General features: G+C 47.0%; 1 protein-coding gene across 1 annotated transcript in view; it reads right to left on the bottom strand.

Annotated features, from left to right (window-relative positions):
* The window catches only part of l(1)G0289 (plexin domain containing lethal (1) G0289), an 86,381-nt gene extending 60,024 nt beyond the window's left edge, over nucleotides 1–26,357 (bottom strand). Inside the window, exons 1-5 of the mRNA XM_037429776.2 lie at nucleotides 26,191–26,357; nucleotides 20,795–21,282; nucleotides 19,252–19,389; nucleotides 16,073–16,142; nucleotides 616–738 (exon numbers count right to left, since the gene is read on the bottom strand). Of these exons, the coding sequence (XP_037285673.2) occupies nucleotides 616–738; nucleotides 16,073–16,142; nucleotides 19,252–19,389; nucleotides 20,795–21,282; nucleotides 26,191–26,281 (910 nt within the window). The 5' untranslated portion in view covers nucleotides 26,282–26,357. The remainder of the gene's footprint in view (nucleotides 1–615; nucleotides 739–16,072; nucleotides 16,143–19,251; nucleotides 19,390–20,794; nucleotides 21,283–26,190) is intronic.
* Nucleotides 26,358–26,800: the final 443 nt, after the last annotated feature.

Below are 26,800 nucleotides of genomic sequence, written 5' to 3'. Positions count from 1 at the left end.
GCCTCCAATGTGTTTAAGAGCACATCGGCCTTTATTCCCGCAAGGGTTATTTATAGAAACCTTGGGAATGACATGCTTCGAATGATTCGAAAATTCGTTTGGCACTCAATTATGTAAATATAGCTGTGAATTGATATGACTAGCTACGGAGTGACCTTGTTTGTTCAAAAAAAAGTAAATTTTTTTTGACACCGCAATCTGCACACTATCTGTTTACATAACACAGTGATTAAAAACTGCTAAAAGGCATTCGTGGTGCTTTTACAAGAAGTAAACTACTGCCATAGTGCACATGTCATAGTTTTACGAAAATAAGAAAACTGCCGAGGAAAAAAAAACTGTCGAGAAAAGAAAACTTTTCACAAGAAATTCCATGAAAAACCGCAATAACTAATTTTGCCAACAACTTTTGCTGCTGTACAAACAATTCCTTCCAGGATCATAAATGATTCACGACTGGCAACTCTTTAAAAAGAGTCTAAGAATACTCTCGATATATAGTGTAAAAAAAATATGCTGCAACTTCCCAAGATGAAGCTAGATCCACAACTGCACTATGACATTGCTGCCCAGAAAATAAAGAAAACAAAAAAAGACAGAGAAGACTGCACCTACCATTGTCGACATACTTGACTGACGAGTCATTGCTGGAGATAGTCTCAAAATTGGCCATGAGGGGTGCAATGAACTGCGTTGCAGCCAACCACACGTGCAGCATGTAGCCTGTGAATAGGAAACCTGGAAGAAAAAGGAGCAAGTCTTAAAAAGAGCCCCACAGCACTTATACCTTGCTGTAAACATTTCAGCCAAATACATATCCCGTATGTGCAGATGGGAGCTGATGATAATAGCTGAAAAGCTGGCTGCTCTTTCTCACTTCCTGAAGCCTTTGCATTTACATACACATTCATCCCGTAGAATACAGTAGGTAACTGTGAACGTGACAGCTGGAGGGAATGGTAAGGTTTAAAAGCATGCCATGCCCAAGTATGACAAAGCCTTGTTTGAATCAATGACCACAGTAGCATTTCGCTGATACAGTAAAAGCTAGACAATTCCATTTCGGTTAAATATAAATTCCAGTCAATTAGAAGAATCTGAGTGGTGACTTCCGGTGCAAATTTCACCACATTATTTGAACATCCCGCAGGGTTCCATCTGCACAATCAGAAATTTCCTGCCAGCAGCAACATACGGAAACAACATACGGAAACAGCATCCCGGCAAGGCACACCTTTGAGGTCATGGTGTTGGTTGAGCGACATGGGCGTGTTCGAGTTTTGCCAGAATTCACCACATGTGAAATCACAGCTTCTTGCGCAACACACTATGTCAAAATAAGAGACGCTGCAGGAGGTGTCCTTAATCGAGGAGAAAGATAAGTCGATGTGCTCAAAGATGCAGTTTGCAAATTAGTACAAGATGTCTTTGTTGGTGCTTTTGATCATCTTGAAAAATAAGAAGAAGGCGTTTGAGGCGTACAAGACGCAATCATCCAAACGATTCAGAATGCATTTTATAACATACCCTGATGTTGAGGTCAGTTTCATTACGTGGATCCAGCATGCAAACGCCGCTCACCTTCCTGTGAGCAGCACCATTCTTAAAAAGAGGGCTGACGAGCTGCCAGTGCTCCTTGGCTACAAAGGCTTCAAGTGCAGCAACAGCTGGTTCTCTCAATTTAAAGAGCGAAATAGCGTTACATACTTGACAGTGCAAGGGGAAAGCGGCAGAACAGACTAACGTCACTGACTACTGGCAGAAGCATACTTTAACACCGCTGCTTCAGGAATTTCCAGAGGATGATGTCTACAACTTGGTTGTAGCAGCCTTATTTTAAAAGGTGCTTCCTTCAAAAACTTTTGCTGCAAAAAACACTACTTTCTCAGAAAGGCAAGAAAGCGGCCTACAGAAAGAACTTATATTTTGTTCGGGGCAAACATGTCAGGAAATGACAAGCTTCCATTGCACATCATCGGCTGGGCAGGTAAGGCTAGGTGCTTTAAGAACGTGCACCTTCCCACAAGGGATATCGTCATGTACTGACATAACAAGAAGGCCTGGATGAGGGCGGCAATATTCCAGGAGTATGTGCAGCTTCTCGACCTGAAATTGCAAATGGCGATCTCAAAAGCGACATTTTGGCTAGTGCCAAAAACTAGACCACGGCAAAACCCGGACCAGGGCTAATGCGTCATAGACACCATGTCTGCAAATGCATATCTCGAAGGCTATACTTTTATTCCCAAGAACCGAAAGCATGTAATGGGTGACACTTGCTCAACTCATAACGAACGATTTTACAGACAAGCCATGCCAAACAGCATGAAAAGTCAACATGGCCTTTTTTAAAGGCGTAATGACACAAAATTTCGGGGCCTAGATAGCCTGTGGGGTCAATTCTCATGAACATTCGTGTATCATCTGCAAGATATCAACAGCGAATATAGCTTGAAAGGTTTTTTTTACTTAATTTTGAAGTTTGTGTGAGCGATCGACTCCATAGCTCTATAGACACCCTAGGAGGTGACTACGAGGTGACCCCCTACTTCTCTCACGCCACCACGCTGTGGTCAACAAAACAAGTTATGATGACGTCATAGCCGCCATTTTTCTTTGGCCACGTTAGTTCTCGAAGTCTATATTTTTCCGTGGCTATTTGTGAGTGCGTGACCGTGGCACACGCATAGAAAGTTTTGTGTTTGGTGACATACCAGTCCCGTTTCCTATTCGAAGGTAATTCTTGATGCAGACTGTGCGGAAGTGCGTCACAGTTCTGTGTACTGACGTGGTCAAGAGCTGCACACGCTAGGTGGTGAAAGTTGCACCCAATTTTTGGAACTGTCTAAACCGAAACTGAAACTGATTGACAATGAGGGGCCTGTAATTAATTATCTGTCATGTGCTGCAGCAAACGATGTGTCGTGTCATGACTAACAAGCCCCCAGCAACGCATTGCAGCAGAAAAATGCGAGGCCAAAGTTTTTGTCAGTACCCCTTTAAAGGCCAACACCACAGATTTTTCAAGGTCAATGGATCTCAATGAAATACAGTCGGTGCGTTCATTTGCACGTTTCTGCCAGTTACCCAAAATTACAGGCTTGATAATTTAACAAATTGTTTCCAAATTAATTTTAGAGGTTGCCTCTAAATGCTCACCTGGCTTGCCAGAATTACTGGCAACATTGTGTGTGTGACGTCAAGCTCTGCAAGGCGACGGAACTTAGGTGCCATTGCGGCATCTGCTTGCTTCCTGTGAATCGTGTGTGTTTGGCCAGTGCATCCTTGTTTGAGCGTGCGATTTCCTTTTCCATGGTGTGTGGGTGTGTTATGGGTGGCATGCGGTATTGCGTTGTAGGCTGCACATGATAACAGCCCCTAAACACTTGCAGGGGTGGAACAGGGTACATGGGTTCGGAAGCAGTCCTGAGAGCAGGCAAAAGTGCCTTTTGTAGCCGGCTTGCAGCAGCCAGAAGGGCCTTTTTGAGGAAGTTTACAGCAGTCAGAGCATACGAGAAAGATGCAGCCCTTTTACACAGAAGTTGCAAAGCAACATTCGCCCAAACGGGGCATTTTTTTTAAAGCACTCAGCCATACTTATTTTATTAGTATTGTTACCGTAAAATTACACAAAACGAGCGTATTTACAATATTTACAGTCCATAGAAATGCCGACAAAAACAATCAAGATGGCGAGAGCAAGCACCACATGACTTCGAAATGGGCAAACACAGGGGGTGGTGCGAGCCGGTCGACGAGATGAGAAACAGCCGACGCTTGGTCACAGCCCCAAGGAAAAGGGACGTCCTTTTTCTAAAGGCATGTGAGGGACTGTGCTATCACTGCGAAATCTTTAACAAAGTGGTGAAAATACGACCACAGGCCAGAAAACAAGCGAACGTCTTTGGAAGAACGTGGAATAAGGAAGTTCGTTACAGCGCGTATTTTTGCTGGATCAGGTCGTATACCCGCAGCGTCAACAAGATGGCCGAGCACTGTGATCTCTCGGCGGCCAAAGCGGCATTTTGAAGAGTTGAGTTGAAGACCTCCGTAGCGAAAGACTTGCAAAATAGCCAACAAACGTTGCAGGTGCCTGGTGAACGTCAGGGGAAAAAAACGACATCTTCTAGGTAGCAGAGGCATGTGGACCACTTGAAACCCTTCAGTAGCGAGTCCATCATGTGCTCAAATGTCGCTGGTGCGTTGCACACCCCAAACGGCATGACTTTAAACTGGTATAGACCATCGGGTGTAATAAAGGCGGTCTTCTATCTATCATTTTCATCGACAGCTATTTTCCAATAGCCGGAACGAAAGTCGATAGAAGAAAAGTACCGTGTGCCATGAAGAGAATCAAGGGCGTCATCTATTCGCGGCAAAGAGTAGACGTCTTTCTTGGTGATTTTGTTGAGGGGCCGGTAGTCAACGCAGAACCGCCAGGTGTTGTCCTTCTTGTTTACAAGTACCATGGGCGACGCCCAATGGCTCGAAGATGGCTCGATGACGTCCTTAGCGAGCATCTTGTCAACTTCCGTTGGAATGACGCTGCACTCAGTCGCCGATGAAGGGCGCCTATAAATAGGTCTTCCGTCAGTGGTGTCAATTCGATGGGTCACCAGAGATGTTTGTCCAAGTTTTAGTGAAGCGAAATAAAAAACGTCGCGGTATGACGCCAACAAAAGACCTAAGCCTAGGCTTTGAGAATTGTCAAGGGGCAATCATGTATTCGAACGCGTGATCAGGTCCGGGGCAATCATGTATTCGAACGCGTGATCAGGTGTCAGGCTAGCAGCAGGGCTGCCTGGAGGCCTCTGTGGGGCATGGCCAGGTCAAAAGGGTCGTTTGCATCTAAAGGTGATATAGTGCCCAGCGTGTTACCTTCAGGAAGCAGTCGTGCCCAGCGTCCAAAGTTCAGGACACGTATGCAAGCATTGTTCGCAGAAACAGTCACAAGAGAGTGAGGGAGAGCTACTTATCGCGCCAGAATAACGACGAAGGAGGAGGTAATCAAGTAGTCACCATCACGTACTAGTAGGTTCTCAGCAAGATGGAAAACTGGGCTAGTTGGTGAGCATTCATCGTGGTTAACAGCGCGAAACACCCGGACAGGAGCGATAGAAGGACACGGTACAGCGCTGTACCGTGTCCTTCTATCGCTCCTGTCCGGGTGTTTCGCGCTGTTAACCACGATGAGTAGGTTCTCGTTAAATGAGACATAAGTCGCGGTACCTAGACGCAAGCGAACAAAGTGAACGACACATAAACACGAAGGAGACGTGATAGTGAGGTCTGGTATAGCAGGAAGCTTTAACTGTAACAAACCAGAAAAACAGTCGATCAGAGCAGAATGCATGCTCAGAAAGCCATGGCCGAAGATTAGATCATGAGGGCACTCATCCAGAACAGCAAAGAGAACTGAGGTCTTGTGGTAATCGAAGCCCACATGCGCAGAACCAATTGCAAGGACGGTAGGTGAACGGCCATCGACTATGCGAACGACAGGTGATGAGGTGGATGTAACGACTTTACCAAGACTACAAGAAGTGCGAGCACTCATGACTGATAATTGGGCACCTGTGTCGATGAGCGCTGAAACAGGAACGCCATCTACTTTTACGTCCAAAAGGTTTTGCAGAGTTGCCAGAATTAACAGAGATTCCGGGTCGATAGGTCAATGCAGCATCACCTCCAGGAGCTACACTGGTCAGTTTTCCGAGGATAGACGGCATGGGAAAGGCGAAGGGGAGCGACAGGACATAGGAGACCAAGATTGTTGCTGGTTTTGGGAGGACGGCGAGCGGTCGTAACATGATGTCGATGTTGGGGCATTAGGGTTCGGTGGGTCCTCATGGCTGTGCAAGGGGAGAATCGAGTGTCGTCTGGACGTTACGATGAACGAGGGGACGATGGTCGATGATAGCGGCTATAACGAAAAATGTGGCCAACGCCGTTGCAGTTAAAACATATCGGCCTGTCATCACGCGTGCGCCACTGGTTTGGATCACGGTACCTGGAATACGTCTGCTGTGGCCGGTAGTATGAAGCAGGGCTGACCGTGGGACGACTTAGGGCACATACTGGCTGGATGCCTGCATTTTTAAGTTCTTCGTGCATGACGGCCTGTATTAGTTACACTGTCGGGCGGGCTTCCTTGCGAGAACAAGCCTGGGGAGCAGATGGGAGTTTTTGCCTTGATCTCTCACTGCACAAGAGGTAGGAAGTCTTTGGTACTGGACGACGGCTGAATCTGGACGTCTTCACACGACGACGTGGCGGCAGTGTTAGGGAGCCAAACAAATTGCTGCGTGACTCGTCGGCTTTTCGCTTTTTTGAACTGCGGAACTTCTTGATAATGTCGTCTATGGTGAAGCAGTATTTATACACAAGCAAGTGAAAGCCGTCATCAGCGATGCCTTCGAGAATGTGGCTGACTTTGTCACCTTCGGGCATTGAGCTGTCAACTTGCCAGCACAAGGCTAAGACACCTTGGATGTAGACCATATACAGTAAAAGCTCATGTATTCGACACCCATTAATTCGGAAATTCGGATAATTTGAACAGCTCTATTGGTCCCGGCCAAAGTGCATGTTAATCTATGGGACCAAACCTTCATTATTTCGTCGAAATTCGACTCCGCACCGCTTGATTCGGACAAATGCTGACGGCTGCTACAACACAAAAGTGTGATAAAGCAGCGCTGGCCCCACTGGAGTGAAACCGAAACCTGAGTGGCATCGCCATCATCATCAACTAGTGGGGGCGATCGCAGCGTCACCGAACGTCGGCGTCTTCTTTCTTCTCCACTCAGCGCCTCCGACGCCATTTTCCCTTGTGTTGTCGTGTCGGAACCACCTCTTCTTGCGGAGTTCTCTTTTTCTTCCATTCTGACCGTATTTACATGCCACCACCATCGTGTGCTACAGTGATGGCAACGCCGAAAAAGCGGCAGAACTACGACGCGAAGAACTTGGCGACTAAAGTGGGAATTTTGGAAGCACTGAAGAACGGCGAATCGCGACAGCAGGTTATGACCAAGTACAACGTGAAGCGGAGCACGTTGGGAACATACGTGAAAAATGAACAACAGATTCAACAAGCCTTCGAAAGCAAGAAGTTTCATGCCTCTAGAAAGCGGTTGCGAATCGCAGCTCATCCCCAGCTCGAAGAAGCTTTGCTCCGGTGAATTACTGACTGTTCAAACGCGGATCTGCCTTTGAGCGGACCTCTCATCATGGCGCAAGATGAGAAGTACACTGCAATAATGAACATTGAATCGTTCAAAGCGTCAGAAGGATGGTTTGCGAGGTTTCGAGAGAGACACGAACTTGTCTTCAGGAGTGTGTGCGACGAAAAGGCCAGTGTTGACGAAAGCGTGACCACCGAGTGGAGAAATGTGAAGCTGCTGGAGCGCATCGCCGCATATGAACCACGTGACGTGTTCAACGCAGATGAAGCTGCTCTATTTTTCAGAGCTCTGCCCGACAAGACAGTGACTTTCAAAGGGGACGCGTGCATTAGTGGCAAGAAGTGCAAGCAAAGGATAACTGTGCTTCTTGCCGCCAATATGACTGGCACGGAGCGCTTGCCACTACTTGACGCCGGGAAGGCGCTTAAGCCACGTTGTTTTAAGAATGTCAAAAGCCTTCCTGTCGAGTACACAGCGAACAGGAAGGCATGAATGACATCGGACATTTTTCGCGGCTGGCTGCAGCAGTTGGACTGGCACTTCACGTCGAAGGACCGCAAGATAATTATGGTTGTTGACAACTGCAGTGCCCATAACTGTACAGTCGAACTGAAGAGCATCAAAGTAGTTTTTTTGCCGCCCAACACTACGTCTGCTCTTCAGCCGATGGACCAGGGTATCATTCACTACGTGAAGTCGAAGTACCGCAAGCACCTGCTAGAGCGAATGATCTCATGCTCAGAAGCTGGAAAGTTATATCAAGTGGACTTACTCGGCGCAGTGCACATCATCGCCCACGTGTGGAAAAACACTCTGCCGCAAATCATCGCCAACTGTTTTCGGCACAGCGATTTTGTGAGGCCCGAGCATGCAGCAGTAGCTGACGATGGCATCGAGGAGGTGTCAGCCGAGTCCACCGACGATGACTGCCCGACTTTCTATGCTGTCCTTCCCACAGATGTGACCTTTCAGGACTACATCGCGATTGATCATGGTGTCGCCACGAGTGGTCTCCTGACCGATCAAGAGATTATTAATGATGTCACGGGCACCCATGAAGACCACGATTTCGACGAAGAATCATGCGAGGAAATACAGCCGCGACCTCATCGCACCTCACGGGAAGTCTCGGTGGCGCTGTTAATATTGGAGGACGCTTGCCTGAACACTCCCGACAGCTTGCGCGCTGTTGGCCATTTGGAACAGTTAAGAAAAATTGTGATGTCAGCCGGAATCTGCGTGAAAACGCAGACGACAATTACAAAATACTTCAACAAATAAAGGTATGCTTCTGCAGCTTGATTTTAAATGTTGTTTTCCCTGTTCATTCGTTAATTCGGCATTCGGTTAATTCGGACAGTTTTTCCGGTCCCGTGCAATCCGAATTAACGAGCTTTTACTGTACGGCTCCGTTGAGGTTTGGGCCCGGCACGAGAGTTCTTTCTGGCCGGCTCGTTGGCATGCAAAAGGCTTTTGAAAAAGGTTTTTCATTGTTTGTTTATATACGTCCCAGCTGGTCAGCTCCTCCTCGTGCGTGTCGAACCACATACTGGCCGTGCCCCTGAGATAGTAGCTGACACTTGCAAGCATCCAAGTTGTATCCCAGCAATCGGTCTTGCTGGCGCACTCGTAGTCGACCAGCCACTGCTCCACGTGCACGTTATCAGTCCCGCAGAAGGGGCCAGGACCTCGGAGATGGGTTACAACAACGTGGCTCGGTGCATTCGGCATACTGGAGGTTGGATCGACGGAATTGTCTGTCGAAATGATGGACTGGCCAAAAAGACGCCTGCTGCGAAGTTCCGTGATGTGCTCTGGATGTACCCAGCACTTCTACCAAAGATGTTACGGTAAGATTACAGAAAACGAGCATAATTACAACATTTACAGTCTACAGCAACGCGAGCAAAAACAACCAAGATGGCGCAAGCAGGCACCACCTAGTCCTTCACTTCTTCGTCCTCTAGGTGAGCGGCACATCACAGTGTTGTGATAGAAGTTATATAGACACTCTCGACAAGTTTGCGTCGTTGCAGTCATGTCCCGTATATATTCGAATTGATAACATATCTTGGTGCGTTGTACGTTCTAACAGCGGGTGAATGCGCATGAACAGGGGTGACGAACGTGGCTGTTGCTGAGGTCAAACGATCCAACCCATCTCCATCCCTCCGGACGCCTACCGTGGAAGCACAAAAAATGCACTCCGGCCGCCTTGAAAGAGCATAAAAAAATGAGGGAGGGGGTGCTGCTCAAGCAGAAACTGTAAACTTTGGTCGTAGTCGCAATCGCTGGCACGCACGCCATCTCGGCAGCCAGCAGTGGGCAGCTTGCATGCACTTATAGGTGCTGCACTATCAACCCCAAAAGACTGGAAAAGTGTTGCTCTCCCTGAAGTGACCTTATTCTCCTACAACAGTGTTTTGCAGAGTTACGCGAGATCGAATCCAAAAGAGAATGCTGCTGGCGTCACTTCGTACAATGTTAGAATTTGTTCCTATTGTATCAACTGCTTCAAACTTGTGATGCAAATGTGACTTTTTTAGCTACGCACAGCTGCCTATATTTTTTTAACCTGCACAAGCAACAGTCAACCGCCAAGTCGATAAGTGCTTATAACATGATACAGTGGCCAAATGAGTGAGAATACGTGCGTGTGCTCGGTGAGCAATCTTGCGCCCTTGTTTTTGCTGAACTGTGCTGAGAACCGTACACCTTGTTATGCCTGCGAGTCCGCAGCGAACGTCCATGCCTCGGAAAAAAGGAAATCTGTGTCAAGGCCAGCACGCGAGCCCGCCTGACGCGATGAACAACTCAACGGCGTCAACACGCGACGGCACCTTTCTGTCCCGCACGTGCAGTGAGTCACCTCAGCAAGCGAGCCCGTCGAGCAAGCAATCGGCGCCTTCCTGTCTGGCGGGTGACGCAATGCCTGGCGACGTCACTCGTCCTTGGGTGCAGCCACCTGCAGCCCAGCCTCTCTGAATTCGATGAGAAAGAAGGACGCGGCCCAGCGGCGACCCTATTGGAGGAGTCTGACCTCATGACCAGCGGCGCTTCTGGTTGGACATTTTGTTATTCAAAGAATCCACCCGGTGCATATAAAAGAAGCCCTGCGGCGTGTCGCGAGCAGCAGACCTGTTGGAGAGCAGACATGTGTGTCAGAGAAGAGAGCTATGTGATAGAGAGTTGAGCTGTGTGTCAGAGAAGAGAGCTATGTGATAGAGAGTTGAGCTATGTGTTAGCAGTCCTATGTGAGAGCAGACATGTGTGTCACAGTTGAGCTGTGTGTCAGAGAAGAGAGCTATGTGATAGAGAGTTGAGCTGTGTGTCAGAGAAGAGAGCTATGTGATAGAGAGTTGAGCTATGTGTTAGCAGACCCATTTGAGAGCAGACCTATGTGTTAGAGAGGAAAGCTCGGCTCTTCGGGTCTCTGAGCTGTCGGCCCCAGTGCTGAATTTGTAAAGTCTCTGTATATATGCTGTACACAAACCTTGTTTAACTCACCGTCGTCTCGTCCGCTCGTCTATCAGCTCTGCGCAGGAGCAGTCGCGAGCTGAGAAACCTACGCGACCAAACGGCTGGTGACCTTCCTGGCGGAGTTCGAAGAAGTGGCGCCTTTGGGACCGTGTTGGCGTCGCCGTCTTTCGAAACAGTAGTTGCAGCGGTGAGATTCGAGGCGCCTTTCATAACGTCGTCGGAGGCGCACGTCGCAACAGTGGTTGGCAGCTGCGGGATCGGTCGGCGTCAGCGACATTGATGCGGTGAGTGCCTGATGTTTTCCCCTCAGTTCACCAGACTACTCTAGCACAGGTTATAGTAGTTTAGAGAAGGGCTGTGTGAAGCATTAGAGTGAGCTTTGATCGTTTCAAGCAAAGTCAAAGTGCTTTGAAACCAAAGGTAATGCGGAGGGGGTAAACACGGGAGTGTGAAAAATTGCTTGCGCGTCTTGCTAGTTGACTTATAGTGGGTACGGAAAGTAAATTCTTAACAGGGGCAAACAGCAAGAGGCTAGTGTGAACAATGGAGAACCTTAAAGTGAAGGAACTCATCAAAATTTGTGAGAAGTCGGCATTACTTTGGGCCGTGCGAAACGAAGGCAAGTGATCCTTGAGATCATGAGGAATGAAGGAGTTTCGGCTGAGGAAGTCGATGAGGCCTGGGAGGATATCAAAGCACACCACGCTTTCCGTTAGTTTTCCTTATCTTTTCTCTAACAACTCGGAGCAGCTTCTCAAAGAGCAGGGTAAATCGTTCTTCTCCAACTTAGCGTACATGGCCCTCACGCGATCGCAAGCGCGGAAGCTTTCGCGGGAGCTTGATCTTGTTCTGTGTGGTAAAACAAGTTCAAAAGCAGCAGATCTGTGTGACCTTGGTGGCGAGTCGACAGAACCTCAAACACGAAATTCTCTGTGTGCGTCGTTTGAGCGGCCACTCGAGCGGCCCGTCGCCGAAGCGACCGGCGCGGTATGCGTAGCAAGGGGAGACGACATGGCGCTATTGAGTCAGCGCGAGAGGGGTGCAACGCTCTCGCCTGTAGCGGAAAGTTGGAGCGAGCTGTCGAGTGTTGATCGAGAAACGCTCATTCGGGAGCAACGTGAGGACCTCTCGATAAAAGCACTAATGGAAAGCATAAACTTAGGAAAAAAGAAAAGGAATGTTTCTTTTTTGAGAAAGCAGGGCTCCTGTATCGGCGCTACACAAATGCGCAAGGTCGCAAATATGAGCAGCTCTTGGTGCCACAAAAGTATCGTCGCCAACTATTGGAACTGGCGCATGAAAACGCGTGGGCAGGGCATCTCAACATAAAGAAGGTCAAGGCTAGAGTTTCCCGTGAGTTTTAATGGCTGAAATGCTGGAAGGATATCGAAGACTTTGTACGCTCATGCGACACTTGTCAGAGAGCGAGGAAATTCGCGGACAAGTGGAAGGCACCCATGAAGCTTTGTGATACCAATTATGAAGTGAAATTAGGAAGGCGGCTGAACAAAATGCACCACGGTGACTTGATGAAACCATACGTTCAACGTCAAGCGGTCGTAAATCTGCTGTTGAATGCTTCAGAAGAAGAGGGAGCAGAAATTTTTAGTTCTAGTGAGGTAATCGATAGGAAATCGCAGGTAGCCTTGGAGCAGTTGAACCTAGAGCCTAGGTTAAGTGAAGTCCAGAAGGAGGACCTGAAAAGGATTGTTTCCGAGTTTGGATACGTGTTTTCGGACCGCCCCGGAAACACGAGGGTGATTGAACACGATATCGAGCTAACTGGTGAGGAGCCAATCCGTAGCAAGCCGTATCGTTGTTCCCCTGAGCAACGTCGCAAGTATGAGCAGCTGTTGGTACCGCATAGGTATCGTCGCCTCAAAGTGCCCGGTTACTGAGATGGAGCATGATGCTCTAACAGCACAACTTCGACGTCCGCTACAAAAAAGGAAAGCTAAATGCTAATGCAGACGCATCGAGCCGTGCGTTTAGTTAGTACCTTCTCCACCTTTCGGTTTCTCGCTGGCGATTCGGGCAAAATTTTGACCTCATCACGACCTGGGCTGAGCGCTCTCGTCCAGAGTGAGCTCAAGGAGCCAACTTTATCTTCCACTCTATTTCGTTTCGTTGTTGTACGTGTAAAAAAATTGAGTTCTCATTTTAAGAGTCTTGTGTCCCACATGTGCCTCTTGATGTAGAGGGAACGAAATTCCGATAGACACGTAGCGAGGTATATGTTGTAATATACTTTGTCTGGTGTTCTGTCGGGTGACCGAGGGCACTTGCTTGTGTCGTGTGTTGTCTGCGGTCGATCCGTTCTTGACAAGTTGCAGAACCATCGACAAGTGCTGAAACCAAGGATCGTCAGAAGAGACGAGCGAAGCTGGTCGAAAAGTTGTGTCTCCCCATGGCCCTGGAGGCAAACCTGGAGGGACCTGGCGAACGAGCGCGCCTGACATCCGAGCCACGTGGAAGCAGCTCGTCTTTCCGGCGCATTGTCTGGCAGCAGGGGTGCTATGCCTGCTAGTCTGCAGCGAACGTCCATGCCTCAGAAAAAATGAAATCTGTGTCAAGGCCAGCACGCGAGCCCGCCTGATGCAATGAACAACTCAACAGCGTCAACACGCGACGGCGCCTTTCTGTCCCGCACGTGCAGTGAGTCACCTCAGCAAGCGAGCCCGTCGAGCAAGCAATCGGCGCCTTCCTGTCTGGCGGGTGACGCAATGCCTGGCGACGTCACTCGTCCTTGGGTGCAGCCACCTGCAGCGCAGCCTCTCTGAATTCGATGAGAAAGAAGGACGCGGCCCAGCGGTGACCCCATTGGAGGAGTCTGACCTCATGACCAGCGGCGCTTCTGGTTGGACATTTTGTTATTCAAAGAATCCACCCGGTGCATATAAAAGAAGCCCTGTGGCGCGTCGCGAGCAGCAGACCTGTTGAAGAGCAGACATGTGTGTCGCAGCAGTCCTATGTGAGAGCAGACATGTGTGTCAGAGAAGAGAGCTATGTGATAGAGAGTTGAGCTGTGTGTCAGAGAAGAGAGCTATGTGATAGAGAGTTGAGCTATGTGTCAGCAGTCCTATGTGAGAGCAGACATGTGTGTCGCAGTTGAGCTGTGTGTCAGAGAAGAGAGCTATGTGATGGAAAGTTGAGCTGTGTGTCAGAGAAGAGAGCTATGTGATAGAGAGTTGAACTATGTGTTAGCAGACCCATTTTAGAGCAGACCCATTTAAGAGCAGACCTATGTGTTAGAGAGGAGAGCTCGGCTCTTCGGGTCTCTAAGCTGTCGGCCCCAGTGCTGAATTTGTAACGCCTCTGTATATATGCTGTACATAAACCTTGTTTAACTCACGGTCGTCTCGTCCGCTCGTCTATCAGCTCTGCGCAGAAGCAGTCGCGAGCTGAGAAACCTACGCTACCAAACGGCTGGTGACCTTCCCGGCGGAGTTCGAAGAAGTGGCGCCTTCGGGACCGTGTTGGCGTCACCGTATTTCGAAACAGTAGTTACAGCGGTGAGATTCGAGGCGCCCTTCGTAACGTCGTCGGAGGCGCGCATCGCAACAACCTACACCGCTTCTTCTGAGCACTGTTACTGCCATTCTTTTTTTTCCTTTTCTGAACGCTGCCATCAAGTTATATAAAAAAGGTTTCACCGCAAGGGTGAAGTAATTAATGTGATGGCAACAAATTGTAGAGCTGGCAACAAATTCTTTCAGATCCGATATGTCGCAACTCTATGAAACACTGGTGTAAGAGAATAAGGCCGCGCCAAGAAGATATACCTTTCTTGCAGTCTGTTCGTGTTGATAACGCAGCACGCAGGGTTCACGAGCCATTCGCACTGATGCCTGCCATGACAGCAGGCGTGCATAGCGATTGCCACCACACCTTTAGAATGAAAATTCACGACTGCTGTGGGGGCAACCATAGCCTTTACAAAACCGAAACTATAACCGTTTCGATAAAACAGAAAACACAATGTTTCTGCCATGTTCACGGGCAAGGGGTTTGAGAGCCGTCGCACTTGTGACTAAATTCGGGTGCTGCGAAGCACTACGATGCTGACAAAGGAGTTTGACTCAGATGGGTTGGTTCGGCGCAGAATGGCGCAGGTAAACAACTTTGGCGCAGAATAGCAAAATGACGCAGCTGTTCCACCCCTGCACTCGTAGCTGATGACTACACTATGTCTCGAAGGTAGGGTTTTATAGCTAACACTGCCAGCCTACCGCACGAAAAGTATAGTTAATATCGTGCTTGTTAAAATGCACGTGCACTGAAACCCTTTCTGGAATGAACGTCACATAAACTGAGAACGTAAGCGGTGCATCATGAGAAACGTACTTATATGGCTGATATTAATAAACAATCTTATCAAAGTTACACTTGTGCTCTCTGTCTACGACAATATTAAAAAGTTTTCAGTTTGACGACAAACTTCTTAGCGTCAGCATTTTAGCCTATTGCTGCACAAACCACAAACAGACGACCTGGACAAGCGGTGCCATATGTCGCTGCTACATCACTTTTATGTGCAACTAGGCAAGCAGATATGAAAATTTGTTTTGCTATATCAAACAGAAACGGTGATGATCGTTGACCTCCAAATGCATCCGAATCGTAGCTGTCATTGTCCAAAAGCTCTATGTGTAAGCTTGTGCACGAGTAGTGATCAGTCACATACATGGTGGGGCATAGTCCCCTATCCACTGAGCTGGCAGGACCGGTATGTGCACCGGACTGTGCGCTGGCAGGACCGGCATATCTTACAGGGTTTCTCGTTTTTACAAAGTAGTACATGATACATAGACAGTACACTCAATTGGGTTTCAGTATTATGCCTTCTTACTTATTAAAAATTATTTTTGAATTGACTAAGCATTCAAGCTATCGGACACGTGACAAGAGTGTCTCAGGAACATGAAAGCATCATTACTCCTAACGTGGTAAAGAATTACCGGAGTTTGCCTATAAGGGGCTGCAACGTCAGCTCGGTGCATAGTTTGTCACTTATAATATGAGAACGGTTGTACTTTCATGACAGAACAGCGGTAAAGAGAATCCTTATGGGTGGTGAAAGTGAGAATGATTCCACACCTCATCCTGGGCTCTTGTGATGCAGCGTTAAAGCATCGAACCGTTGCGTTTGATGAACACACGACGCAGCGAAGCGATGACTAGGACTAGTTGGCTCACATCAACTTTGCACAGACATATGAGTTTGCCCAGTCAAAATTTAAGAAACTTATGAAAACTGAATGGTGCAATGGAAGCTAGAAAAACACCAGGTGACTTCAGCATGTTTAACAGTGCCGTCCGTGTACATCAACACTAAGTGAGCAGGACATTTGAAGTAGCCCAAGAGCATCATATTCTATACCCTGAGAAATATGCTATAAGCTCACCTCCTGTGGCAATGGTGATGTTCCGCACTGGGTGGCCATAGAAGGGAAAGTCGAAGCTTAAGTTGACCGTCTAGAAGCACAGAAGAGCACGCAACCAAATGAGAACACTCGACAAACAATCTCTAATGCGTGGCGACAAGCTTAAACTCAAACAATTTGAGGTTTCGAGCTAGTCGCTACTCTATGAACGATAGTGTTAAGTGCAAAAGCTTTTAGACAAGATAGAGCAACAAACAGTGCTCATATATTCTTGTAGTCATCTTTTTTGCAAGTTTTCAGGCTTAGTATTGTTAAAGAGACCCTGCAACACTTTTCTAAATAATCAAGCTATGAATTGAATTGCCTTATGTATTCACTGCCACAAAAATTTTCCGAATCCATCCAGTACAAGCGGAGTTACAAAGATTTGTCGCATGCTGTCATTCCATTTTTTGGTCTCAACAAACACTGGAAGCTAATTACGGCATGGGGGAAGAAAATGTCACGTGCACCTCGAGACCTTGAGAAAATTGTTTTTTTAAACTCAAATGCACAACTGTTCAATGCAGTTGCACATGCACACATAGCCAAGTCCTGGCCTCCCACGGCAGCCCCAGTAACGACTGAGTGAGCCATGCTCAAATTAGCTACTTGGCCAGGGGTGTAGTGATTTTTGAGCCCGTAGCGTCATTTGTGGAGAGAAGAGAAAGCGATTTTCAGCTGATCCTGAGAATTTATTGTGAATTCCAGGCTCCATGGTGCACTATCAAATTTGGCACACGTGTTTTTGGGACCCCGACTTTCGATCAGCAGCATTTTCTGACCATGCACGGAAAATGTTGCAGGGCCCCTACAAGCATTTTACTGAACGTTTATTTTAGCGCCGAACGAAGCTCGACTTACCAACTTACAGCATTAACCGCATATGATAGTGCTTCGGTTGCAATGAACCATTTTGTTGAAACTTAGAACATGTATGGTGTCTGCATGTGTTGTGTCAGCGCATGTGATATATTCTTATCCTTGTACTACTTTGCACTGAATATCACTCTCTTGCGGAACTTCAACACACCACAACTACTGTTCAAGCTGGTTTACGTTTTTATTAAAGGGCCACTCACCCGGCCCCATACGAGATTTTAGTTAGACAGTGGAAGCTGTTGGGTGTCCGATGAGGAACATTTTGCCACATAAATTTTTTGAATCGGTTCACCACGAGCAGAGAAAACAGGTTTTTTGAAGCAGCGCGAAACAAGAATGAGAGAATGCAAGCTCAAAACAGTTGCCGCTCCTCCACTTAGTCTTCGCTAGCCAAATATCTTCCCCACCCTCTCCAGCATCCGACCATGAGGTGAGGTGCGCATGACGCGCCCAAAAAAGTCCAGCCCCCGAGCACGCGAGCAACGTTGCTTTGTTGACCAGCATTATTTTGCGATATTCTTGATATTCTGCCTATTTCTGCAGAATGGCTTGGACACGGTGGAATAGATGAGCACAATGAGTGCGCGAATGCGTAGGAGCGTTCCACAGCAGTCGTCTGCTCCGTGCGCTGACCGTGAAGGCACGAATGCATGAGAAATGCAGACACATTAGCCTTGCATTTCGTTGCAATTCGCCGGAGAAAAATGAAAAAAAGACACTCACATTCCCTTATTGCGTCTCATTATGTATCTAGAGTTTTATTGATCTCTTCAAGCAATAACTTACATATACTACACATGCCATGTTAAATAGAGAGAGAGAGAGAAAGGAAACGCCGGGAGGTTAACCGGACATTGGCATCTGGTTTGCTACCCAGCGCTGGGAGCGGGGAAATAGGGGCAAGAAAGGACATGAGTGCCCGTGCAAAAAAATGCACGGGCACTCATGCACACAAGAAGGAAAACACACACAGGAAGGGCATCCTAGCTACAACCGTTCAGTAAGGTCGATCGATCGCATAAAGTGTAGTAGCGCTTTCAGGGCCTTCTTCTGTGAAGTTGCATCTTGTCGATATTGTAAAATTTCTTGCTCCGACAGAGGTTGATTATCTAATTTGCTGAGTTCCTTGCGAAGGCATAGTCATTGTTTACTATACTCTAGGCAGTCACAAAGAATATGTTGGATCGTTTCTTATTTGCCACAGTGGCCACAGGCTGCGGTGTCGGCCATCCCAATGCGGAAAGCGTAGGCGTTGATAAATGCAACGCCCAACCACAGCCTGTATAACAGGGTCTGGTCTGCTCGGCAAAGCCTCGACGGGACTTGAAGACTTAGCGTACGGTCAAGCGAGTACAGTCGGGCATGCTTGAAGTGTGGCTGATTCCATTGTGATGTGGTTTGCTGGCGAGCAAGCCTGCGGAGCTTTCGTGTAGCACCTGTTCTAGAAAGTGGTAGTCGTAGTTCGTGATCTTCTGAGTGGGCTGAGCGGGCAGCTTGATCGGCCCGTTCATTGCCGATGATTCCGCAGTGACTGGGTAACCACTGAAATGTAATTTGGTGCCCTTTCTCAGTCAGGTGGTGTATAACCTCTGCTATCTCTAGTACCAGCTGCTCGTGTTGTCTAGGGCGTAAGGCTAATAGTAGAGACTGCAGTGCCGCCTTCGAGTCGCAGAAAATAGTTCACTTGCATGTAGGTTGATCAACTACAAATTGCAACGCAGCATGTAGTTAAATAATTTTCACCATGTCACATGCCCCTGTTTGCAACGTCAGAGCAGTCGTCTACTTAGAGGACCAACGTCACTGCATTGCCGTGTACGTAGGGCCATTCATACACGCACATCATGCCCTCATTCTCTGGGCGCGCGCCGGCAGAAGGGAGGAAGAGCAGCGTTCATCTTGAAATCTGACCCATTTCTGCGACGCATAGCGTTGTAAATTTGGGCAGACGTGATCATGAACGCTTTGTCTACCCATTTCGCTTGTCCGCTGAAAATTGTCAAACCTGGTGAGTGGCCTTTTAAGATTCCTTGATGTTATTCTTTGTATTTTTGTCTGCCTGGTGCACATCTACTAAAAATAAACATATTTGATTAAATGTGCCAGGGTAACTCGCACTGCTTTACAAACAATTAGCGTGACAGTGGAACTCTAACTTCAATATTTTTGCAATATAAGCTTCCTTAGGCACGAATATAGGTTGATAGCTTGTAACATTTCCGGAGGAAGAAAGGCTGACCTACACTCGAATAAATGCGGCATTTGTTAGAATGACTTACAGCGGCCCGTCGGTGCGACACAGAGAGCATGTCATGGGTGATGACGTGCTCACTGGGCAGTGAGTCCATGTCTGTCCAAAGGCTCCGCACTGTAGCTGGGTCCGCATAGAATGTGGTGTTGTAGTAGTCGTGGTGATCCTACAAGCAGAGCAAAGACAGCATCGTCAAATTTTCTTTGGTGTTACAAGTAATAATTAGCACAAACAACAAGTCTTGACATTTAATCACACTTGCGGCACAATAAATCAATCACACCTTTTGCCGAGTGCAACATCACTCATTGATAACAGTGCACTACACAAAGGTATAATAGCTATAAGAGAGTTTCATAAGGCTAAACTGGTGCACTAACTGCAAAGTTTTCAATTTCGCACACTGACTTATCAATCTTCTACAAAACTAAATTTCCCATTTTATAAAAGCTAAATGTGCTCGTCTTCTTCTATTATTTAATTGCAAACCCAAAAAGCGTGCCCTAGTTAATTAAACAAAAAAATTTGCCCACATTACACCCAGGTTCATTTCTGTTTAGAACTCGTGAATAATGTGTACGTGCTAGATCCAGTGGCACAGCAGATTCAAGCGAAACATTAAGGATACTGTTCATCATCTTTCACAGTCTAGCATCACAGTACCGCACAAAGTGGTACTGTGAATACCATTTGATTGCAGCCACAAGTATATATATATATATATATATATATATATGGCTTTTATTCCTGCATGCATACTTTCCATTGTTGCTAGCGAATCAATTTTTCTCAAAATTAAAGCCGAAATTCTTTACACTGCACAGAGAGTCCAGAAAAAATATAAAAAAGGAAACCCTAAAAATAGAGATTGGGGGGCTAAATACTTTGTATTGGTCTAAGAGGACAATTGGGCCAGTCAGTGATTCATGATCAATGTATGCTGCCCGGTAGAGAACACAAATGATGAGAAGACAAGGACAAGGCTTGTCCTCTTCTCATCATGCCTGTTCTCTGCCGTGGAGTATAGCCCCACTGACTGACTGACCCTGTATTGAGTGAGCACCACAATGAAACGCAGTGTGCTCAATGAGGTAGTCTTGATGCGATGAGGTGACAACTATTTAGCAGTTCATAAGCTCACAAGATATGCAACAACTGCAGATACAAGAACATACCACTTGCCATGCATGACATTGCCCGACAGTCCCCAGTCTTATTTTTGTGTGCACACATACAAATACCAAAGCGGTGATGAGGCAACTTGCCAAATTTGCAAAGCACTGCATTATCCAGAAGTTCTGGGTTTGATTCCTACCTATGGCAAGTTAACTTTGTCCACTTCAACATCTCTTTAGCTTATATCTACATTGCGATTAAACATATTTTAAAGTCCTCTGTGCTCTTTTGGGAACTAATGCTTGATGCTTCATATAGCTTTCACATGACTGTAATCCAATTGGCACTCTCACTTGTGGCATCAACATGCTGGAGTTTTTTTTTTTTTGCATAAATTAGGTTTGCTCAAAGTGAGTTGTCTAAGAAACAGCGTCAGGGATTTGTTAGGCCCTCACCGTCTGGTTCTGGTACCCTGGGGGCAGTGTCACATTGCCCGACTCAACAAGGCTCTCCAGCTCTTCTTCGCTGAGGAAAGATGTCGCTAACGGTGGCACCTGAGTTGGCATCGACACATTGCTCGTCTCGGTGTTGGCAGGTGCGGCGGTAACAGCAATGTTGGGGGGCACTGCCGGAGCTTCGGAGGTAAAATTGGCCACCAGATGCTGCTGTGGTGCCGGTGGCGGAACAGGCGCAGCTGGCGGTGCCACTACGACTGGCGTGGGAACTGCGGGTGGCCCCGCACTTTCCTCTACGGGAATCTCCTTGTGCTTGGATAGCTCCGGCATTTTTATGACGGGTGTCTTGGTCGGCACCTTTTTAGTGTCCATCGTTGGCTTTTTGGTTGGCTCACTGGTGCCGGAGCCACGTCGGACACGATGGAGTGACACAATGTCTTCGCGTGACAGCTCTGCAGCAGCAGCGCCGGCCACGTCATAATGCACAGCTGGAATGCAGAGTGCACAATGTGGTTTCAAAAATGTGTAGCCACTCGGAATACAAAAATTAATAGCACGAAAAAGAATAAGGCGCAATGAAAAATGCAATGCAGCCTGCAGTTTCCAATATATAAAGTTTTCTTACTCTGTGCAAATACTATATACCTAGTTACAGCTTAAGCAAAAATGTCAGCTCCAGCTACGCCATCCACGTATCACGCTATCTTCGTTTTGAGGCAATTAGCAACACGCTTGAATGGTTGAGCTTATATTGCTCACGATAGTATATTCTTATATGGATGTAAGTTATGGAAGTGATATTCATACAAGAAAGAAATAATCATTGAAAGAGCTTCCCCAAAGCTTCCATCGTGAAGTGAGACACAAAGACAAGTGGAACTCGAGTGTATTTTTTCAGTGGTTCCACAGAGGACATCCTAAAACTTCTACTAGCCACGAAATTCATAACAGGCGAGACATGCCCTGACCCCTGCTAGGCTTTTATTTCACAAATGCAACAACAGTAATTAAATAAGCAAGTCCAGTATTATGAGGCAGCGCGACACCAAGCTGCTAAGGTTGATGCTCAAACTCAGCACGTCCACCGAAATCGTACAGAGCCCAGAAAAAATGTATGCACAGAAACTACCTGGAACATAACAAAACACTGTTGGAAGGGAGCGAGTGGAGCACTCTGAGGAGTAACACAAGAACAAGCTTCGAAACTGAAGTGAATAGAAGCAAGCCCTGACGTGATGCTGGTGTAGACTTGTGCTCGCTCTTAGCATCGAGTAAAGACAGGTCACTTGGTGGTGAGGACGTGGCCAGCCTAATTTGTAGATTAATGGCCTGAAAATTTTCCATCTTCAAACTGAGGCACAATCAAGTTAATGCGTTGGTTATGAGCACTATAAAATGTTCTTTAGCTGTCGTCGCGAGACGGCGGTAAGATTCACATAAAAGTCGGCATGAATTCTGCTCATTAGCTTCACACAGCATTTGTCTATAGGTGTGCTAGCTATCAAGCGTTCACTCTATTCGAAATAGCTTTGTCACACATGCGCATTTAAATCTGCAAATAGCGAAAAAGCGGGGTGAATTGCAGGGGAACCCCTGCAAACTGAATACTGAGTATGTGCTGTTACATACTCTTTTGTTATACAAGAGTGGGCTATGCCAGCTGCTTCGAGAGAGTGACATGAAGACTCGCAGGTGCCAGCTTGTGCCTCACTGCACACGTGCCGTGCCACATGTGTACACACTATGGCAAGATGTATGCTCTATTTTTCGTCCTGTCTATTTGTAGATATGGTTTCACAGAGAACATGAATCTCCCGTACTAAGCAGAGGACATAACTCTTACAACAGGCAACTACCAGAAAAGAAAAAGAAAAAACCCCCTCTGTGCAGGAGATAAAAAAGGACAGTTGAATAAAACGCCCAAAGACATACACAGGAGCTCTTCTACCATGCATTGTAATGGTTAAGACCCACCGGAAGTTGAGCGCATGTGACCTGTGACCAAACCAATAAAATCATCGCTAGCATTCTAAACATGATGTAGAATGGGCTATCTGCTGACGACTCTAGCTTTTAAAACATGCATGATGTCTAGTTCTTGGCATATTAGGTAAGCACTGCACAACATGACACAATTTCGCAGCTTCCAACATCGGTCGTTTCAGCTAAAATTTTTAACTGCAGTTGTATATAACACTGCACTTGTATATAACAGTTTTTCAGAGGTTAACCTTATCTCATAAAGTAGGCAGGCTGCACTGCCACGACTGTGTTCAGCAATGAGTGCAAATGAAAGATCAGAAGAGATTGTAAAACTTTCCAGAAAACAAACGAACAGAAGAAGAAACACTTCACAGTATTGTGACTTGAAGCAGTGCTGAGTACATGAAAGAAAAAGGGTGGCGAAAGACGTGTCGAAACACAATGTGCCAATTGAATGACGATAGTTATAGCGCGAGAACAAAACGACGTCACAGAGAGAAGAAGGACACGTCGTCGTTTTGTTCTCGCGCTATAACTATTGTCATGCCATACCAACTAGCCCAAGCTGCCACACTTCTAAGTGCCAATGGAGATCAGGTCTGGTAGGACTCAAGCTATGTTCGATGCCAGGCGGCAATACATAATAGCTCTCAGAATACACGAACGATGCAAGAAGCGGAGACCTTGGGGGAACAACATCTTCAATGCCCAATGAAACATGCTTTGAGGAATAGAATGGACGTTATGATGTAAGCTTCAGAAATCTTTTTGTTTGAAGTCATGCTAAGAATTCTTAGGTCACTGGTCTTTCACATTTTTGCTGTTTCTATTCTTTTCAGTGTAATAGAGACGAGTTGATTGACAAAAAGGATTTAAGTCCATGTGTGAAGGCAGGCGCCGAAAGATAAGCGCCAGCTTCAGTTTCACGGAGCACACAAGCTCGTAGCAGTTGCCAGGCATCCTAAGAACTGGTGGAACAAACAGACACTTGCAAAAAAAGCTGCTTGTTACATCACAGCTCACGAGTGCGCCACTGTTGTTAGGCCCCCGGACTATTCGCTTGTTTATAAAAATGCTCATTAAAAATTGAGTTCTCAACCAAATGCACTTCAATTTTGCCAGCTTGTTTGTGAATGCCAAAGGATTAACCCACATAACACAAATTATGGAGGCACAAAGGCCTTCAAGTGAGAGTTGGGTGCCATGGCCCTTTTAAAGCCTCAATTTTACATTTTGACGGGCATTTGTGTTTGTACATGTTGCCACTGTCGAAATGTGTTTAAAAAGCCGCAAGATTGTCAAGTTGTACAGGTTAACTATCACGTCATCGTTACTCGCTGTGTATGGAGGAAAAACTAAATAAATTGAAGATCAAACGAGTTGTCAATGCCCCAGCTTAAAACAGAAGCAAAACAAGGCTAAGCTAAACCATCTGCATTAAAATGAGTGCATACCAAATGGGTTACAGCCACCTGCTGTACTACATTCGATGAATAGGTCTCAATTCGGGCTGAGCAATGATCACAAATGAAAGCTTGGCATTTGAATCATCTCTCAAACGTGCCAAGAGTTAGCCTTTTATTGCTGCTTCAGAGAGCAGGTGTGTCATAGCCAATAAATTTAAGAGCCCCCTCCTTTTCACTGCTAACTGATTATGCCACCTTCATTCCAAGGACCTCTTGATGTTATGAAAGACACTATCCGAAGTCGGCAATGCTTAAAAATGAGACAAAGTCTATGTGAAAAGTGATAAATCAATACAAGGTGTACAAGGTGCCATGCTATCAAATACATTGTTGATAGTGCTTTAGGCAGATTTAGATTGATGAATCCATTGATAGAATGAAATCACAATGCCAACGAAGAAACAGTGTACTGACGTTACAAAACTTGAGAAGTAGTTATAGCAGAGGCACTTTGGTGAAGTGCCCGACACCTGTTGGCGAGGAAGACGTATATTGCAGATTTTTGCGGCAATGAAAAAGGCAAGCAGTGGAGCAGCACAGCCGACGATGACGTCATGAGCTGCGGCAGTGCATCGCGCAAATCTCCGTCGCGAATCGTATCCCCTCCCTCGTCGACTCTTTTGAAGGGAGAAGTCAGACAAGCGCTCCGCTGCGGGTCAGTAGCCCGCCGTTGTAAGACAGGAGAAGCAGGAAGGATGCGACACTTCGCGTCGCCCAGGCGCACGAGTCGCGCCAACAAGCCTCAATTAAACGGGCACGATAGGGGCGCCCAAGAAAACGTAAGCACGCGACAGCGAAACTTTTTTTTCGCAGTTCAAAAAGCGGCCGCTCGACGCGGTATTGGGTTTCGGTGGCAGATAGCACGGCTCACGCTTTCTTTTCTTTTTTTTTATTTTTTGTCCTTCCAACCGTGGCGAAGCCAACCAAATGAGGCAAGAACTCGCAACAAAGGAAAAGAGGGCGACTTGAGCACGCGCGTCGAGGAAAAGGCGCACCGCTTCGAGACCGCGCAGCTTCGCCGACAGCACGACCGAGAAGTGGAAAAAAAAAGATAAAGAATGAGTAAAAAAAAAAAAAAAACAACTGCTCCAAGGCGCTCGCGTACATTGCTACTGCGCTGCCAAAACAAGTACGCCCTCACGGCAACGTCTTTTTGTGAACGGACAAGCAAGGCCACTCGTGCCAAACGCCTCATCGCCGCCGCCGAAATCGACAGCGAGCTGCTGTTCGGTTTTCATTTCGTCAGAGCACGCTCGGCGCGCTCCGCCTCGAGCGACGCACGCCGTTTTGTGTAGACAAACAGCTGTTGACAAAAAGGAAGCACAACGCAGTCGTTCACCGCGTCCCCGAAGGCCGTATCGCTACTCGGCGGCGCCTCCAGTGCCGATTTCGAGGTCGAAAACGCGAGCGGCCGACGGGAAATTAGCATCCGCGGTGACGCGCAGCTAAACGCCGAGCGGCCGAGTGATCGCAGTAGACGAAATCGCGGTCGCAAGATCAATCCGCCAGGAAACGGCCTTGTAGCAGCGGCATGGGGCTGTGCGCACAGAGGAATATACGAAAGCGCGGGAAGAAAAATAAAAGAGACCAAGCACACGATACTCGAGCGCGTTTCATACGAATCTTGTGACACCAATACGGAAATGACACTGCTACAGGAAACGGCCTTTCCGGTCTCGATCTGGTTAGCGCGACAACCGTAACACGTACACTGATGCAGCAAAAGCATGGCGCGAGTCTCGAGACACTGAAATATGTGAAGTTAATGCTCAAGCATAGAAAACTTTTACAGAATCGTTGCGTGCATGGAAATCGGATCGACTGTTTTGAAAGGAAGCTCCTCAGTCCACACGATCAGTTTTTGTTGGACTATAAAAGTTGTTCGACCAATCCCAGCGTAGCGAAATATCGTAACTTGCCGCCCACTGAATTCACAAATTTTCTTACCCGAGGTTTCAACGATGAGCAGGACGCAAAGGCTGGAAATCGCTATAATACCCATTGACGGGAACAACACAGTACACAAACGGGACGCCATCTTCGAAAGTTCACTCCTGCGCTGTCTGACTGTGGCGCAGGATAGCGTCAAGTGCGACGACCAGGCGCAAAAACGAGCTTTCGCCGACAGCCGCGAGGTGGCTGCCACCCGTACCGTCAACTTTCGCTTGATGGCGATGAAACGGCGCTTTAGGAGCAATTTCAAGCTTCACTCCTTCGGTGCAGTAGCTCCACGAGCTTTACAGTTAGTAGACGATAGTTATAGTGCGAGAACAGAAAGACAACACTGAGACAAAAAGGACACGAAGGACACTGTGTCTTGTCTCTGTGTTGTTCCTCTGTTCTCGCCCTTATTACTATTGTCATGTCTTACCAACTAACCCAAGCTGCCACACTTCTAAGTTGCAGCTCATAGATCTAGTAGTACGCTGCACAAGGCATAGCCTCTGAGACTATGCATCAAACATCATTGTGGCATCTCTGGAATACACTTCTGTTCAGAACAACCCATCGTTTTACAATTCACTATCTCCTAAAGAAAACTTGTGTTGAAATATAT

The sequence above is a fragment of the Rhipicephalus microplus genome, chromosome 1 (genome assembly GCF_043290135.1).
Source record: "Rhipicephalus microplus isolate Deutch F79 chromosome 1, USDA_Rmic, whole genome shotgun sequence".
NCBI classification, from domain to species: Eukaryota; Metazoa; Arthropoda; class Arachnida; order Ixodida; family Ixodidae; genus Rhipicephalus; species Rhipicephalus microplus.
Note: the sequence above shows the minus strand (reverse complement) of the source record. Positions and strands in the feature narration are given on the sequence as shown.